A 14,576-nucleotide genomic window follows, 5' to 3' on the forward strand; every position below is an offset into this window, starting at 1 on the left:
TGTTTCTGCGTGTTCACTTGTGTCCATTGAGTTGCTGCAACACACCTCGCTCTTTGTATGCGTCACTAATGTATCTTGGGTCATGTTTAGTGTACAGTAATGCTCTGGCTTATGAGTTTCAGTGGGAGCAGCCATCAGGTTTGGGTTTGGGAGCTGGTGAGCGGGACCATTTACAGATCACCAATCCAAAACAAAGAATAGGAAGTTGGTTCTTGAAAGTGAAACCTGGCCCACACTTGCCTTGTTCATTGCTATCAATTTTCTGTTCCAGAATTATCCAGAATCCTTCGCAGTGAAGTGACCACATTGCTCAAGTTTTTTTTTTTTTTTAGAATACTTTCATCCAGGTAAATCAATATTTGCAATGAAGCAGTAAAAACCAAAAAAAAAAAAAAAAACACGAAAACACCGAATAACACATTTTTATACGGAGTGAACTATATATTAAGTTTCATTTTCAGATTTCATCAGGCTAGCTTGTTTGACACAACTTTCAGGATTTTGGTAGGAAGGCCAATTTTGCGACAATATACACAAACATCAGCTTTTGTTTTTTTTTAATGGGACGTGTTTGTGTTTTCTAACTACAACCCATCTTACCATAACCAGTTAGCCAGTCTCTGTAAGTCTTAGCTGGAGCCCAAATAGATTTAAGATTTTTTTTTTTATTGCACTCAAGGGCCGCTTGGTTCCCACACGTTTTAACCAGAGCTCCTCTGAACCAAACATTTATAATCAGTGGACATGGGGTCATCTCGACACCTGCAGCGTTACAATGTGTGGTCCGCTATTCAAGTAAATTTATATTAATATGAGCCTCACACAGCTGAGAGTGAAAGCAGCTGATTAAATATTTCCTGTTGCCCGACAGTGCTGAGTCATTCACGCGAACTGAAAGGTGTGTCCACCGTTATGTAAGTTCGGTTTTACGGCTTCGTTTCGCAAAGTTATTGATTGCCCGTGAAATACGAGGAAGATTTCTTTTTTCCCAATGAGAACTAATTCACAGATTTACGCTTTACCCCGAGTCTCCTGGCTAGGACTTGGGATGCAGGGCCGCTGCAAAGTCACGGCGCTCTTCCACCTCCCCTTCCTGTACAAACACACCTCCTCTGCCTTCCTCTGGGGAGGAGAAAAATCATTCATTATTTTAATGGGTGTCAAATATGTTTTCCAAATCTACTAAAAGGTTATCGTTGTAACACATGGACAAGTGCTTATATTTGAATCAATGTTAACTTTGTTACTTGGGAAATTTACTGCCTTCCCCGCTGACCACGTTGCACAAACTTAATCGGCATGTTTTCACAAATTGCAGCTGGAGGGTGATTTATACGGCTGGAGCGACTGACTGCTCTTTGATAGAGCCGGAGCAAAACACATATCTGAGAGGTGCAATGAGGACATAAGTAACACTCTATATTTTCATTTGAATGTCTGACACGTGGAGATTATGTATTGTTGGTGTTAGTACCAGCAGGGGCGTGGGGGAATTAGAGGTGGATGGCAAATTTGGTCATATAAATGAATGACATACGAGTCTGTAAACAACCTCTGGCGATTTATAGAACGAGAGCCGATGTAGTCGGACTCAGACCACATCCTTGCCTCTGGTTTTTTTTTTCTGCTCACCTACCACAGCAGGGATCAGGCCTTTCTTACAACAGTCACCACATAATGAAATAAAAGGGAGGGGAAAAAAATTGATCATTTATTTATAGTAAAAAGCCAAAAAGAAGAAAAACAGAGAGAGGCAAAGGGAAGAAAAAGAGCGCCGGCGTTTCTCCAGCGCCTCGGCTTCACTATTTGTCTTGGGTGAGTTAGCTTTATCTAATAAAGTGTCTTTGTATTAAGATGGATACTTCAAACGCTCTTTTGTCTCTATAATCACAGAGGAGGGAGGCAGAACTCACACATTCCTCGCTCAATTTATTATTAATAAGTACATCAGTGGGAGAAAGATATCCTGGGGACCAAAACACCCGCAGAGCATAGCATTCATCAAACGTAAACGAATATCACAATACACAGGATACAGAGGCTCCAATAACAGATAATTGATGAGAAAGGTCTATGGGTGCAGTGGATCACTGCTGGTGCTTATCATTATATAACATCGTTTCATAGTTTAGTACAAATGATGAACTGCTTGTTGAAGGGTAGGCATATTTCTGCTGCCTTCTGTGTGCAATTAAGCGGTCTGCTTGTGGCAGAGGGGTCAGCGTGTGATTGGGCTGCAGCTGGCGGCATATCTGCGTCCTCTGAATTCTCGGCGAGGACCCTAATCTATTGCAACCACGGCAATTACCCTTCTGACAGAATAACAAAACACAAACACAAACTGTATGATCACATCTGAGGCTTTTTTTTGTTGTTGTTGTTATTTGTAACCTCTTCATCTTCTGCGGGAAGGAACTTTGAATTTTGTTTTCTTTTCAAGACGCTAAATAAAATCCCTGTTCTAAACTGATGAAAGATGCAAAGCAGCATTCGGAATACTCAGATGTGCAGAGATAAATTTGGGGCTGGTAACGTTTGTAAGTGACAATGACTGTTCCACTCTACAAGACTTACGGGGCGGCAGTGTTCCAGATGACAGATGGGGCTGACTGAATGACTGTGAGAATAAGCCACTCCCCACCCGGCTACACAACCTGTGCTCTGGTGTCGGGTTTCCGGGAGCCAGAAGCAGCACGAACACGTGTAGCTTTAAGTCCGAGGGCAGGAATTCAATCAATAAAACTCGCCCCTTGACAAGATATACCATGTTACAGGCGAGTCGCAGGGAGAGAAGGTGAACCATCTGTTCCATTCTCTGCCATACTCTCTGTTTCACACGCCACTGTGCTCTGTTAATGTCCGTAACATCGGATGATCCCCTTTGTGGCCAATAACTCAATTGACGTTGGTATAAAAGATCTGCTTCTGTACCCCCTTTCATTAAACGATCGGTGATTAAGTTGCCTTCACCATTCAGGTGATGTAAAGCATTGCATTGTTTCAAACAAGCCACCTGCATAGATCTGCGAAATCCATGCAGGTGGCAGAACAAACGTCTCTACATTTGTTCTACTTTCTAATCACGCACAAACCGGATCTGTGAATATGAAAGGTGCCAGTTTAAAATGCCAGTTTTTGTGACGTGTTAAAAAAAAACAAACTAAGCTGTAAGGGCACGCCATTAAACCGCTACTTTGTTGAAACTTTGCTGATTTAGGTCTAATCTCTGGACGAGCCATTCCAAAACACGATCATCTTCTGGTGAAAGCAATCTTCTGTAAACGTGAATGGTCACTATGGGCTGTTGTGCTGACAGATGTAGTTAATTTTATCTTCATTGTCTTTTGTGTTAAGCCTGACTGGTTTTTGGAACTGCTCATAATTTCCGGTCAAAATAACTAAAACAGAAAAACAGTCCCAAAGCAGGATGCATCCACCATTTTGCTTAAGGAACATTGTTTTATCCTGGTGATATACCCTTGTTTTTACACCAAGTGTACCATCTGGAATTATGGCTAAAAAGCTCAGCCAATAAGTTTCATCAAACCAAACCACATTTTCCCACAGGGTTTAGGAAGAATTCAGTAGTATTTTTGGACGATCTGCTGAGCTTTTTTGGTTTTTTTTTTGGAACAAAAGGTGTTCATCTAGCCATGCTACTCCACAGGTCGGACAAAAGAAGTATACAGGAGATTAAAATCACATTAATCTCGCCCTCATTCATGGTCATGAGTTGTGGATGCAAATGGCCGAAATGATGTTTCCTCCACAAGGTACCTTACGGTGGCCCTGAGGTGCAAAGCACAACAACATTAACGAAGCACAATTACAAATTCAAAAACACAACAACATTAACGAAAACACAACGACATTAACGAAAACACAACAACATTAACGAAAACACAACACATTAACGAAAACAGAACGACATTAACGAAAACACAACGACATTAACGAAAACACAACACATTAACGAAAACACAACGGAAGAGGTATGTCCCAGTGGGAGACCTAAGAAATCGCTGATTGGACTACAGCTCGTTTTACTTTTGAACCGGAAGTTACTCTGGCTACAACGTGTTTTTTAATAACATGAATGTTCTCGGTGATCCAAACCTTACTACTGCTATTCGAGAGTCTTTTGACTCAGGACATACATATGAGGTGATACTGGACATGCTTCGGACCAACCACAAAGTGTCAGTTAGTATGCGTTCACTAAAGACTTATTTAAAAGAAGCGGGGCTACATAGGAGAGGCAACTACTCTCCACTTCGGGAAGTGAGGCGTGCCATTACGGCCGAGCTGAGAGGACCAGGGCAATTATTTGGCTATCGGACCATGTGGCAAGTTCTCAAACAAAAACACAACCTGTGTGTCAAACGTGATGTTGTAATGAGACTGCTGAGGCAGCTGAACCCTCAAGGCATCGCTCTGAGGACTCGCAGGAGATTTACAAGGCGCACCTATCACTCTATGGGGCCCAATTACATATGGCATGTAGACGGCTACGACAAACTGAAGCCATTCGGCTTGGCCATCTCAGGATGCATTGATGGATTTTCGAGAAGAATGATGTGGCTTGTTTGTGGGGCAACAAACAACAATCCTTCTGTCATTGCCCAGCATTATATAAACTGTGTCAAGAGTCTTGGAGTGATACCAATGAGACTACGAACAGACCTCGGCACAGAGAACGGGACTGTGGCAGCAATACAGTGTACCCTCCGCCATGCACATACGGATTATTATGCTGGCTCATCAAGCCACAGTTACGGATCATCCACAGGGAATCAACGCATCGAGTCATGGTGGTCTTTTTTCAGAAGAGGAAGGTGGGTACATATGTGTTTTTCAGATGTCAAGTACAGCGAAAGCTGATCACGGTCTGAAATCCGTGGAAGCATACAGTCTGAGTTTAAAAACGATTTGTAAAGTAGGTCCAAACTCTTCGTGTGAAAAACAAGGTTCTGGTGACTTTAGTAACATACAGTACACGTAAGCTCTACGTTAGTTAAGCAAATTTTGCAGGTTCTGCGGTAAGTACTACAATACATATTTGTGATATTAATTTTAATATTACACACAGGTGGGTAGAGTACTCAAAAATCGTTATGGAGTAATACACGTTACATACTTTTACTGTTTATAAATAAAGGATGAGGTGAAAGCTACTTCTAAGCTTGTAGTTTGTTTATTGTTGTCATGGCAACTCCATAGGAGGTGCCTATGGAGTTGGCAGTCACATAGCTGTCGTTTTGCCAGTTAACATGCCATATTGAATTAGTTTCAAACATTTATTTTCATAAGGCTTTATAGCAAATATTTTGTTTCCAAATTAGAATTTTTCATTGTTTGGTTACAGATGCTATACAAATTTTTAGTTTGTACTTGGAAAATTAGGATGCGATATTCCGTTTGACATAGATTTAGAGCATGCTTTCAATGTTATGGACATGGAGAAAGACAGACAATCTTTTAATCATTTTAATATGAAAAAGAACAGAACCGTTTCTAATTCAATGTATCCTCAGGTCTCAGTTTTGGATGGACTTGTTTGGAGATTTAAGAGACTCCGGAAACTTCAACGGAAGTGTTGAGCACCAGTGCTTGCTCAGATTCTGCTTCACCAGAGTTCTGCAGAAAGACCTGGATGAATGCAAAAATCTCTGGAATAACCACAGGATCCGGCCAAGCAGACTTGCATCATGTCCTGGGGGGATTCCAAACGAACTCTATCTCTTGCCTCACAGGTAATTGACATCTTCACAAATAGAAATAATGCTTGACATTACAGAATAATGCAGAAGTGTTGTTAGCACAAGTTAGGATATCTATTATCTACGTACAAGTATGTACAAGTAACCTATAGCTGTTAATGTATAGTGTATCACAAAAGTAAGTACACCCCTCACATTTCTGCAGGTATTCAAGTATATGGGATGACACCAACAAAATGACACTTTGACACAATGAAAAGTAGTCTGATTACAGCTTATATAACAGTGTAAATTTATTCTTCCCACAAAATAACTCTATGTAAAGGCATTGATGTCTAAACCACCAGCAACAAAAGTGAGTACACCCCTAAGAGGTCCCTAAGAGTACTCACCAAACGCCGCACACTACATCAAATTAGTCTGCATGGCTGTCACCCCAGAAGGAAACCTCTTCTTAAGTCTGTACACAAGACAGCCCGCAAACAGTTTGCTGAAGACATATCAACAAAGGACATGGATTATTGGAACCAGGTCTTATGGTCTGATGAGACCAAAATTAATTTGTTTGGTTCAGATGGTCTCCAGCATGTGTGGCAGCTGTCAGGTGAGGAGTACAAAGAGAAGTGTGTGATGCCTACAGTCAAGCATGGTGGTGGGAATGCCATGGTCTCGGGCTGCAGGAGTGTAGCAGGTGTTGGGGAGTTACATTTCATGAACCCGAATATGTACTGTGAAATACTGAAGCAGAGCATGATCCCTTCCCTCTGGAAACTGGGTCACAGAGCAGCGTTCCAGCATGATAAAGCCCCCAAACACACCTCTAAGACGACCACTGCTTTACTGAAGAGGCTGAGGGTGAAGGTGATGGACTTGCCAAGCATGTCTCCAGACCTAAACCCAATAAAACATCTTTGACATGTCCTCCAAGCCCAGGAGAGTTAAGGCAGTTTTGGTAAATAATGGTGGCCACACAAAATATTGACACTAGAAATCTTCACTAAGGGGTGTACTCACATTAGTTGCCATTAGTTTAGACATTAATGGCTGTATATAGTTAGTTTGCGGGAAGAATAAATTTACATTCTTATATAAGCTGCACTCAGACTACTTTTCATTGTGTCAAAGTGTCATTTTGTCAGTGTTATCCCATGAAAATATATACTTAAATATCTGCAGAAATTTGAGGGGTGTACTCACTTTGTGATACACTGTATAAGCTGTCACTGATAGTGCTCACTTATACTGTGTCATATAGCCAGCAAAACCCCCCAAAAAACAGACAATTACAAGTACTTGTACTAAATATATAAAATATCTGTCACAATTCTATTACTAATTATATTCTGACTTTGCAGATATGGTTCAAGAGATTGTGGATTTCCTGTTGAGGACAGTGATCTGGATGTTTTCCCAGAAGCAAGTCAGGTGACAGAGTTGTGTGGTGATAAAGACATCGAGGAATACCTACAGCAAGTCATGCAACAACATGGACAACAGCAGTCACAAAACTGGGAGTCAGCTATGGAACTGTATTTATTCCTCAAACACATAGCAAGGCTGTAGACACAAACAACCTGAATAAATTTTTTTTTATATTTTGTGTCCTGTTCATTTTACTCAAATGAAAACTCATTGTTAAGGTAAGAACATATAACATAAAATATTATCTATTTTTAGATATTTTCATATGATAGCAAAATCATATGAAAATCATATGAAATCATGCTGAAAACTGAATAAACTGCCACTTTAGAAGGATAGCCCTTCTAAAGTGGCAGTTTATTCATAGTTATCAGCTCATGAAGTCAACAATCCCTTTGGGCAAATTCTGTTATTTGAGACTGGTGTATGTCTGGTTTAGGCTCACGATATGGGCATTTGTCAAAGCTCTACAATATAAAATTTTGTATCATTTTAAAAGGGAATACACTCAGCTTTCATTTAAGCCAAGCTTCGAATCTGACCACAGCTTGTTAAACAGAAATAACACAAACTCTTTTTGCCTTACCAAGAAACATTGTTTTTAGTCCAGTGGTATCCAGGGACATCAGGGACACAAGAGTTGACAACTGAAATACTCAGACTAAGAAATCTGGAAATGTATACCATATACTGTTTTTTAGATTAGTCCACCATTATGTAATCCATAATAACCACATAAAAACATGACTGCATGGTAGTATAGATTTGGTACATTTCAGGATTTCTTAGTCTGAGTATTTCAGTTGTCAACTCTTGTGTCCCTAGATACCATTGGATTACAAACAATGTTTTTGGTTAGGCGAAAAGGATTCATGTTATTTTGTTTTAACAAGCTCTGGTGACCTGAGTTGGTCAGATTCAAAACTTGGCTTAAATGAAAGCCGAGTGTATCCCCTTTTAAGATAATACAAAAAAACTATATTATGGACATATTAGAAATGCCCGGACCGTGAACCTAAACCAGACATACACCACTCTAAAAAAAAAATACAGAATTTGCCCTAACGGATTGTTGACTTCATGAGCTGATGTCCCTTTCAAAGCTATCACTTTGAAAAGGACATCATATTATCTAATCTTTTCAGAAATTATGGCAAGGCTTTGCCACCCAGAAATGGAGAACAACATGGACCCTGTATTCACATTCACAAAATTAGCTGAATGCCAACAGCATTAGAACAAGACTGCCAAGAAATCTCTTCTTTCAGTTTCAGTAGCATCCGAATCCCGGAGCATTTTGTATTCCAAAGTCCATGTTAGCCCTAAAAGCAGCGTAAGATTCCAAAAGTGGCAGTTTCAGTGTATTTGCACAGGTGTTTGCAACAGGAAAGGGTGAATCACTCAAAAACTCAAGATGTGGGGATGGCATCATGCCTGCTGGTGGAATCGCTGTCAGACCTGTAGCAAACATCAGGACTTCCTCTAGACATACAGCAGTGTTTTTCTCTGAAAAATTAAAAACAATGTAGTTAATAGATAATGCATTGCACAAATGATTTATTTTTATGTATGCTTTCCTCCTAATAAAACAAAGGAAAAAAAACAATTTTAGAATAAAACACAATCCGTCCTTACTAACCTTCACAATCAAGCAAATAATCTGCCCAGAAGACGATAGTTTTGCCCTCCTTTTGCCGCCTATTGGTTCCTACTGGGCTGAGATCTGGTTTGAACATGGTCTCCAAGTCTGAAGCAGTCAGGGCCTTGGCAGAGAAACATAGGACTGGGGACAGGACACTGGAATGCTGTTGCAGTGCAGCGAAAAACCCCAGACTTGCCAGTCCATCTTTGAATCTGTTAAGGATAAAAACATACGCACTGCACTTTATTCATAGCATAGATATGAAGTATTCTAAGTCCTGTGTAAATGTGAACCACACTGTAGTACAATATGTCTAAAAAGAAAAGAAAATTAAATATACAAAGTAAAGCTAACCTTTCACAGTGCTCAAAAATCATCATTAAAAGTACAAATTTATCATTTCAAACTTTAAAAAAAAATGTTTTCACTGTGCAAAAAAAACAAAATTGTGTCATGCAACAGTATATTTTTAGAAATCACACTGAAAAATTATTCATGTGCCATACCTATGATTAATCTGACAGTGATTAAAAAAAAAATATATATATATATATATTTATGATGACAAAAGAAGATTATACCTATTGTACATAAAATTCTGAATGGATGATAAAAATGGTGAAACTCAGAATTTGGAAAGTATTGCTCAATATATTACAACATTTCACATAATTTTTCAGAAGGACACACAAAGAGGTTAACAACCAAAGATAAAAAACAAAATCAATTAAGGAAAGAAGCTTGTTAAATTTGATATCTGATCAAGTAATTTCATATCTATAATTTGATCACAATTTTTTATAACCAATTAGTTTTTCATAGTAAATTACAACGTCATGATATCAGTGGCAGGTGTGAACAACTGGAAATATGTCATTGATCTTGAGTATTGAGCATCGAACTTTAGAATAGTTTTAAAATCTTTATAACATAATATAATATTAATAGCTCACTGTTTAGTAATTACCGTTGAATGGCACTGTGGTTTCTGTCAAGGATGTACCATCTGAGATACTCCTCTACAAAAGCTTTCTTCTCAGAAATCTTCACACTTCTGAAGCAACCAGCAGTTTGGAACATCCCGCTGTTTTGAAAAATTATATTTAGCAGAGATTCATCTGATTCAGCTTCCAGGACCTATAAAACAAGCAGTTTATTATAAGAAGAAGTACAGAACTATCAATTAGACAACTTCTTCGTTATGAATACAAAAATAGCATAAACATTTTGTGCATTTGTGATTTCACATTTCTTGAGATAGGCTGAAATCAGGCCTTTCAAAACAAAAAGATTTGTCAAGCTTTGAGAAAACGAAATTACTATTTTGTTATAATAATTTCCTAATCTTAATCTGAACGTGAAAATAATCTCCAGTTGGCATACAATAAATCTATTTCCTAAACCTAGGTCATTTCCTACCTGCTTTAGAACTTTCCCTATCTCCTCATCTTGAACATCTTCAACAGTGGCGCCGAAACTTGGATTCCCTATCATGTAGTTGACCAGGTTCTTTGAGAGAAAATGTGGTGCCGGTCCCCCATGTACAATCGATACAGCAATCATCTTTCCTGCTAAAAAATACTCATCTTCCCTGGCAGCTGTTGTACAGAGCAAATTATTACTGTGGGTAATTAAATCTTAGATCTGCTTATGACAGACACATAAGCACATGTTTCTGCAAATTTTTATTTTAGAAGTACTACCACTTCACTAACTAAGGTTAGTTAGGTTCACTAACCCAAAAATGACTCACCTCTCGAATTGCACCCAACGTAACGAGCTTCTGGGGGTCCATCAAAGATAGGACGATTTCTCAGAATGGCCATAAGAAGCGTGAGAAACTCACGCCTCGGGCCACCTGTGTCCAACCCTTCCTCCAAACAGCCAGCATCATCGTTAAATTTGATGAACATGTCGTTCTTGTCGGAGTATGTGCTCCTCTGAAAGCCCCGAACAGCTCCATCCCACACATCAGTACGACATATGTTGAACCGGCTGACTTTCTTGTGGTCAATATTCTTGGCCAGTTCTGCAATAATATCATGTGGCTGCACGTTTGTTTGTCTAGAAAAAAATAAACTTATTTTAAAACAGTTGATTGATCACACTTAGCATTATGTAATTACGTTCAGGACCAGGATGCAGATTAATTTAATACAAAATATTAAAATTACTAACAAATGTTCTTCTGGGGACAGGTCCTGCTTTTTGTCTTCTGTAAAATATTCAATCTCATCATCATCATCAATAACAATGGGCTCAAAGAGAGTGGTGTAGTCTCTGGAGAAAAAACATGCACAATATAGATGAGGTAAAAAAAAAAAAAAGCATAAAGGTGTACTTCCAACTTTCCTTCACAAAACATTCAATTTATGTCAGAAATTACATATACAACATCCAAAGTACATACATTTACAATAGATGTATCAGTATTACTTTGTCATGATGACACTACAAACACACTTCTTTTTTATGACAGAAGCCCCTACACACCTGTAACAGGAGCTCTGGACAGTGAGACATTGACTGGTGCCTGGATTGTTGCCATTGTTATCCAAGTCCATAACCTGAAAACAGAGAAAAGACCAGAGTAAAACTTAATGATTGACTAACCTGCAGTTATTTTAATATTTAAATATTTTACTTAAAGGTTTGAGATAAAAATCTGTGGATTGTTGTGTGAGACAATAAAAAGTTTGTACCTGTTGTACTTCATTTGCAAGTACGAGATCCCCAACACCATTCCTTAGAGGACAATGAAAAAACATATTAATGGGTATTTTGAGCATATGCTGTCAAGGTATAAATTATGGGATCACCCAGTTTTCTTCAATGTCTCAATCATTTTATTGCACTGTAACTCCTCTGTCCGTCATCTGACTAAAACAGACATAACTTAAAACATGGAATGCCTAAAAGCAGTTTTGGCAGTACAATGCCATCTTTATAGAAGCAAAGGGATTTTACTCATTATCGCAAAAAACATGCAAAACTATTTGACAAAAGTTATTTACTGAAACTCTTGTGAACCTTTTTGTTATATTTATCTAAACAACTGTATACTTGTAAAATGTATAAGACATTGAAGAAAGCAAGGGTAGTGTAATAATTATTTCCACGCCAGTATATTCAATATTTAAAAACAAACATCCTGAAAAAAAATACAAATACTTCCCAGGACATGTTCCCATAACCACATAATTTAAAAATATCCACATTCAACATGTCACCAGTACATACTGTATGAAAATTCACTGAAGGCTATAATACTTTTGATACACACCATGCTATGGCATGTACCTAAAATATAACTTACTCTGTTTCTGCCACCTTTTGCAAAGGACTGCTTTCATCCATAGGTTCCCATGGCTGAAGAAAATGAAACACAATTTCACATAAAAACATCGGCATAGTCCTATGAAGCTTAGGTAAAATGCTCTTGTTGTGGTCACTCAACCAAATAAAAACAAAAGACCAAATACATTTTAAGTTGTACTTACCAGTGTATCAGCAAGATCAAACTCGGAGTTTTTTCTAATAATAACCTCTGGGTCGGAATCGGACGAGTCTGACAATTTTCCAACTGATAAACAAGGAAAAAAAGACAAAACAAGCCAATTTAACTTCTACTAAGTGATAGTACCGTGTTCGGTCAACTATATTACATTGTATCTGGAAGCATAAACACAGCACTGGTAAAAACTAATAACTGAGTGTCTAGCTATCAAGTTTCCAGGAAGTAAGTTTACATTTAGGAGCCAATCTACGTATACTTTTTACTTGATTGGTTCATGCCACCAATGCTTAATTGCACAGTTTTAAAATGTACATGTATTGAAGTTAGTGCAATGTGCCAAACAATACACACAAACAGCTGAGCTTACCTTCTTCAAAGTCCCTTTTCAAGCAGAGGAAAAGAGAGATCCTTTGGTATGACTTGCCAATTTCAGCCTTATAAGCTGCGAGAGTAAACGGTGTTTGTGTCCCAGGGATATTAATAACCTCTGTCCCATCTGGGTACAGAAGGAAGAAAGGTCCATCTTTTATATCTTTGTTGAAGTCCTTCATTTTTTTAGCAGCAAGACTGAGCAGAGGTGTGGCAGAGACATCTGGATCTGTTGCAAGCAAAATGGTTTTTCCACGCTGTGGCTTTAGACCATTCTTGTGAATGGTCATCAAGCCAATATTTATCTGAAAACAAAAAAAAAATTATGCGGAAGACTGAGCAATGTTTTGTTTTAGAGAATAGTCTGTTGTTTTCTTTTTGTTTTTGTTTTTAATTCCTCCTGTATTATGTTACAATAACATCCAAATAGATCCATTAACTATTATCAGTCATTTTCAAGCTTTTACTTTTGAACTGATGCAAACAAAACAATGATTGGAAAATTATTATGCAATAATTAATCAGTAGATGATTTACTGTTTTGACTTATCATTAACTGACAGTTTGCTGTTACTGTTAAACAATTATTCTGTATAGTTTTGCTACCTGGAACTTTCTTTAAGCAAGTCTATTATGGTACTTAAAAGCTGCTTGTTTTTGGTCGGAACAAAACCGGACCTACCCGAACTTTCTTTTTTTCCTTTTGCTTTAACCCCTTTTTCCCAAGAGAATACTTTTGTCGCTCCTCATTTTTCTTTTTTCTGTATTCAAGGAAGGTGCTGAGGGCTGGTGCAGGGCAGGATGGAACAGGCTGTTGTGCTAGAAGTAAAGAAAAAATGTTGCACATCACATTCATGCAAACAGACGATATGTATTACGAACGACACAAATTACTTAAGGCTGTAACGGACCTTAACGGACCACAGCCTTAAGCAGTGCCTAAGGCTGTAACGGACCTTACTATTTTTAATTTAATTTAATTGGTTTATTTGGTAGGGACAGACACACAGCGACATAGACAAACTGAACAAAACAGCAGTCTCATGTTTACGTCATAGTGCAATAGCAACAGCTAATTCGCAGCACTTGTTCCTAGATGGGCTTTTTCTATATATGGCTAATACCATGCTGCTGTATTATATCGAGTTTGTGTACTTTTAACTGCATTTACAATGAACAACTAAATAACAGTGGACACGGTCTGGAGACCACTAACGTTAGCAAGTTGCTACATCCATAAGAAACATAAATATTTCTTTATGCTTATTAACTTACTTGAACATTGTGGAGTATCTTCCATAAATATTTCCTGAAGTTGAAGCCTCTTGCCACAATTGCTGCAGAAGTTTGGTGACGGCTCAACCAGCTCTTTCCCGCAGTTTGGGCAAAACATTGTGACGGTATGCCCGCTTCTCATTAAAACGAAGCACACCAGAGTAACTTCCGGTTCAAAAGTAAAACGAGCTGTAGTCCAATCAGCGATTTCTTAGGTCTCCCACTGGGACATACCTCTTCCGTTGTGTTTTCGTTAATGTGTTGTGTTTTCGTTAATGTGTTGTGCTTTCGTTAATGTTGTTGTGTTTTCGTTAATGTTGTTGTGTTTTCGTTAATGTGTTGTGTTTTCGTTAATGTTGTTATGTTTTCGTTAATGTTGTTGTGTTTTCGTTAATGTTGTTGTGTTTTCGTTAATGTGTTGTGTTTTCGTTAATGTTGTTATGTTTTCGTTAATGTGTTGTGTTTTCGTTAATGTTGTTGTGCTTTGCACCTCAGGGCCACCGTAGTACCTGCATGCATCTGGTTAGGATGCTTCATGGAGGACAAGACGCATGTTGTTACATGTTTACGCACCATTCTCAGCCTTTTTCTGCCAGCCCTTTCATCAATCTTGGGAAGACGTCCAGCTTTG

At 38.4% G+C, this 14,576-nt stretch overlaps 2 protein-coding genes across 3 annotated transcripts; one reads left to right on the forward strand and one right to left on the reverse strand.

The window, feature by feature from the left end:
• Positions 1–3,976: 3,976 nt before the first annotated feature.
• LOC111609242 lies at positions 3,977–8,410 on the forward strand. Its single transcript, XM_023336518.1, has 3 exons — positions 3,977–4,835; positions 5,535–5,753; positions 7,076–8,410. The coding sequence occupies exons 1-3, from the start codon at positions 4,093–4,095 to the stop codon at positions 7,281–7,283; spliced, it is 1,170 nt and encodes a 389-aa protein (XP_023192286.1). The 5' UTR covers positions 3,977–4,092; the 3' UTR covers positions 7,284–8,410.
• Positions 7,236–14,039, reverse strand: LOC111609241 (G2/M phase-specific E3 ubiquitin-protein ligase-like). Of its 2 annotated transcripts, XM_023336516.1 has the most exons (13): positions 13,946–14,039; positions 13,353–13,489; positions 12,669–12,975; positions 12,285–12,367; positions 12,101–12,153; positions 11,487–11,529; positions 11,278–11,351; positions 10,963–11,064; positions 10,538–10,848; positions 10,204–10,382; positions 9,752–9,921; positions 8,782–8,996; positions 7,236–8,648 (listed from the first exon to the last, which is right to left on the reverse strand). In XM_023336516.1, the coding sequence occupies exons 1-13, from the start codon at positions 13,968–13,970 to the stop codon at positions 8,413–8,415; spliced, it is 1,935 nt and encodes a 644-aa protein (XP_023192284.1). In that variant the 5' UTR covers positions 13,971–14,039; the 3' UTR covers positions 7,236–8,412. The 2 variants fall into 2 exon arrangements, with proteins under 2 accessions (XP_023192284.1, XP_023192285.1); XM_023336517.1 differs by lacking the exon at positions 7,236–8,648 and having other exon boundaries at positions 8,777–8,996.
• Between the last annotated feature and the right edge of the window lie 537 nt (positions 14,040–14,576).

This window comes from Xiphophorus maculatus, chromosome 7, assembly GCF_002775205.1.
Source record: "Xiphophorus maculatus strain JP 163 A chromosome 7, X_maculatus-5.0-male, whole genome shotgun sequence".
In the NCBI taxonomy this organism is placed as follows: domain Eukaryota; kingdom Metazoa; phylum Chordata; class Actinopteri; order Cyprinodontiformes; family Poeciliidae; genus Xiphophorus; species Xiphophorus maculatus.

What these genes read in the sequence shown, in the direction of transcription:
- LOC111609241 (XM_023336516.1), bottom strand. Translation starts at nt 13,970, where the DNA reads ATGGAAGATACTCCACAATGTTCAA. An exon ending in GTCCAGAGCTCCTGTTACAG is followed by an intron (nt 11,065 to 11,277) that starts GTGTGTAGGGGC and finishes TTTTTTCTCCAG; the next exon opens with AGACTACACCACTCTCTTTG. An exon ending in TAGGGAAAGTTCTAAAGCAG is followed by an intron (nt 9,922 to 10,203) that starts GTAGGAAATGAC and finishes CTTGTTTTATAG; the next exon opens with GTCCTGGAAGCTGAATCAGA.
- LOC111609242 (XM_023336518.1), top strand. Translation starts at nt 4,093, where the DNA reads ATGAATGTTCTCGGTGATCCAAACCTTACTACTGCTATTCGAGAGTCT. An exon ending in TCTTTTTTCAGAAGAGGAAG is followed by an intron (nt 4,836 to 5,534) that starts GTGGGTACATAT and finishes ATGTATCCTCAG; the next exon opens with GTCTCAGTTTTGGATGGACT. An exon ending in CTCTATCTCTTGCCTCACAG is followed by an intron (nt 5,754 to 7,075) that starts GTAATTGACATC and finishes CTGACTTTGCAG; the next exon opens with ATATGGTTCAAGAGATTGTG.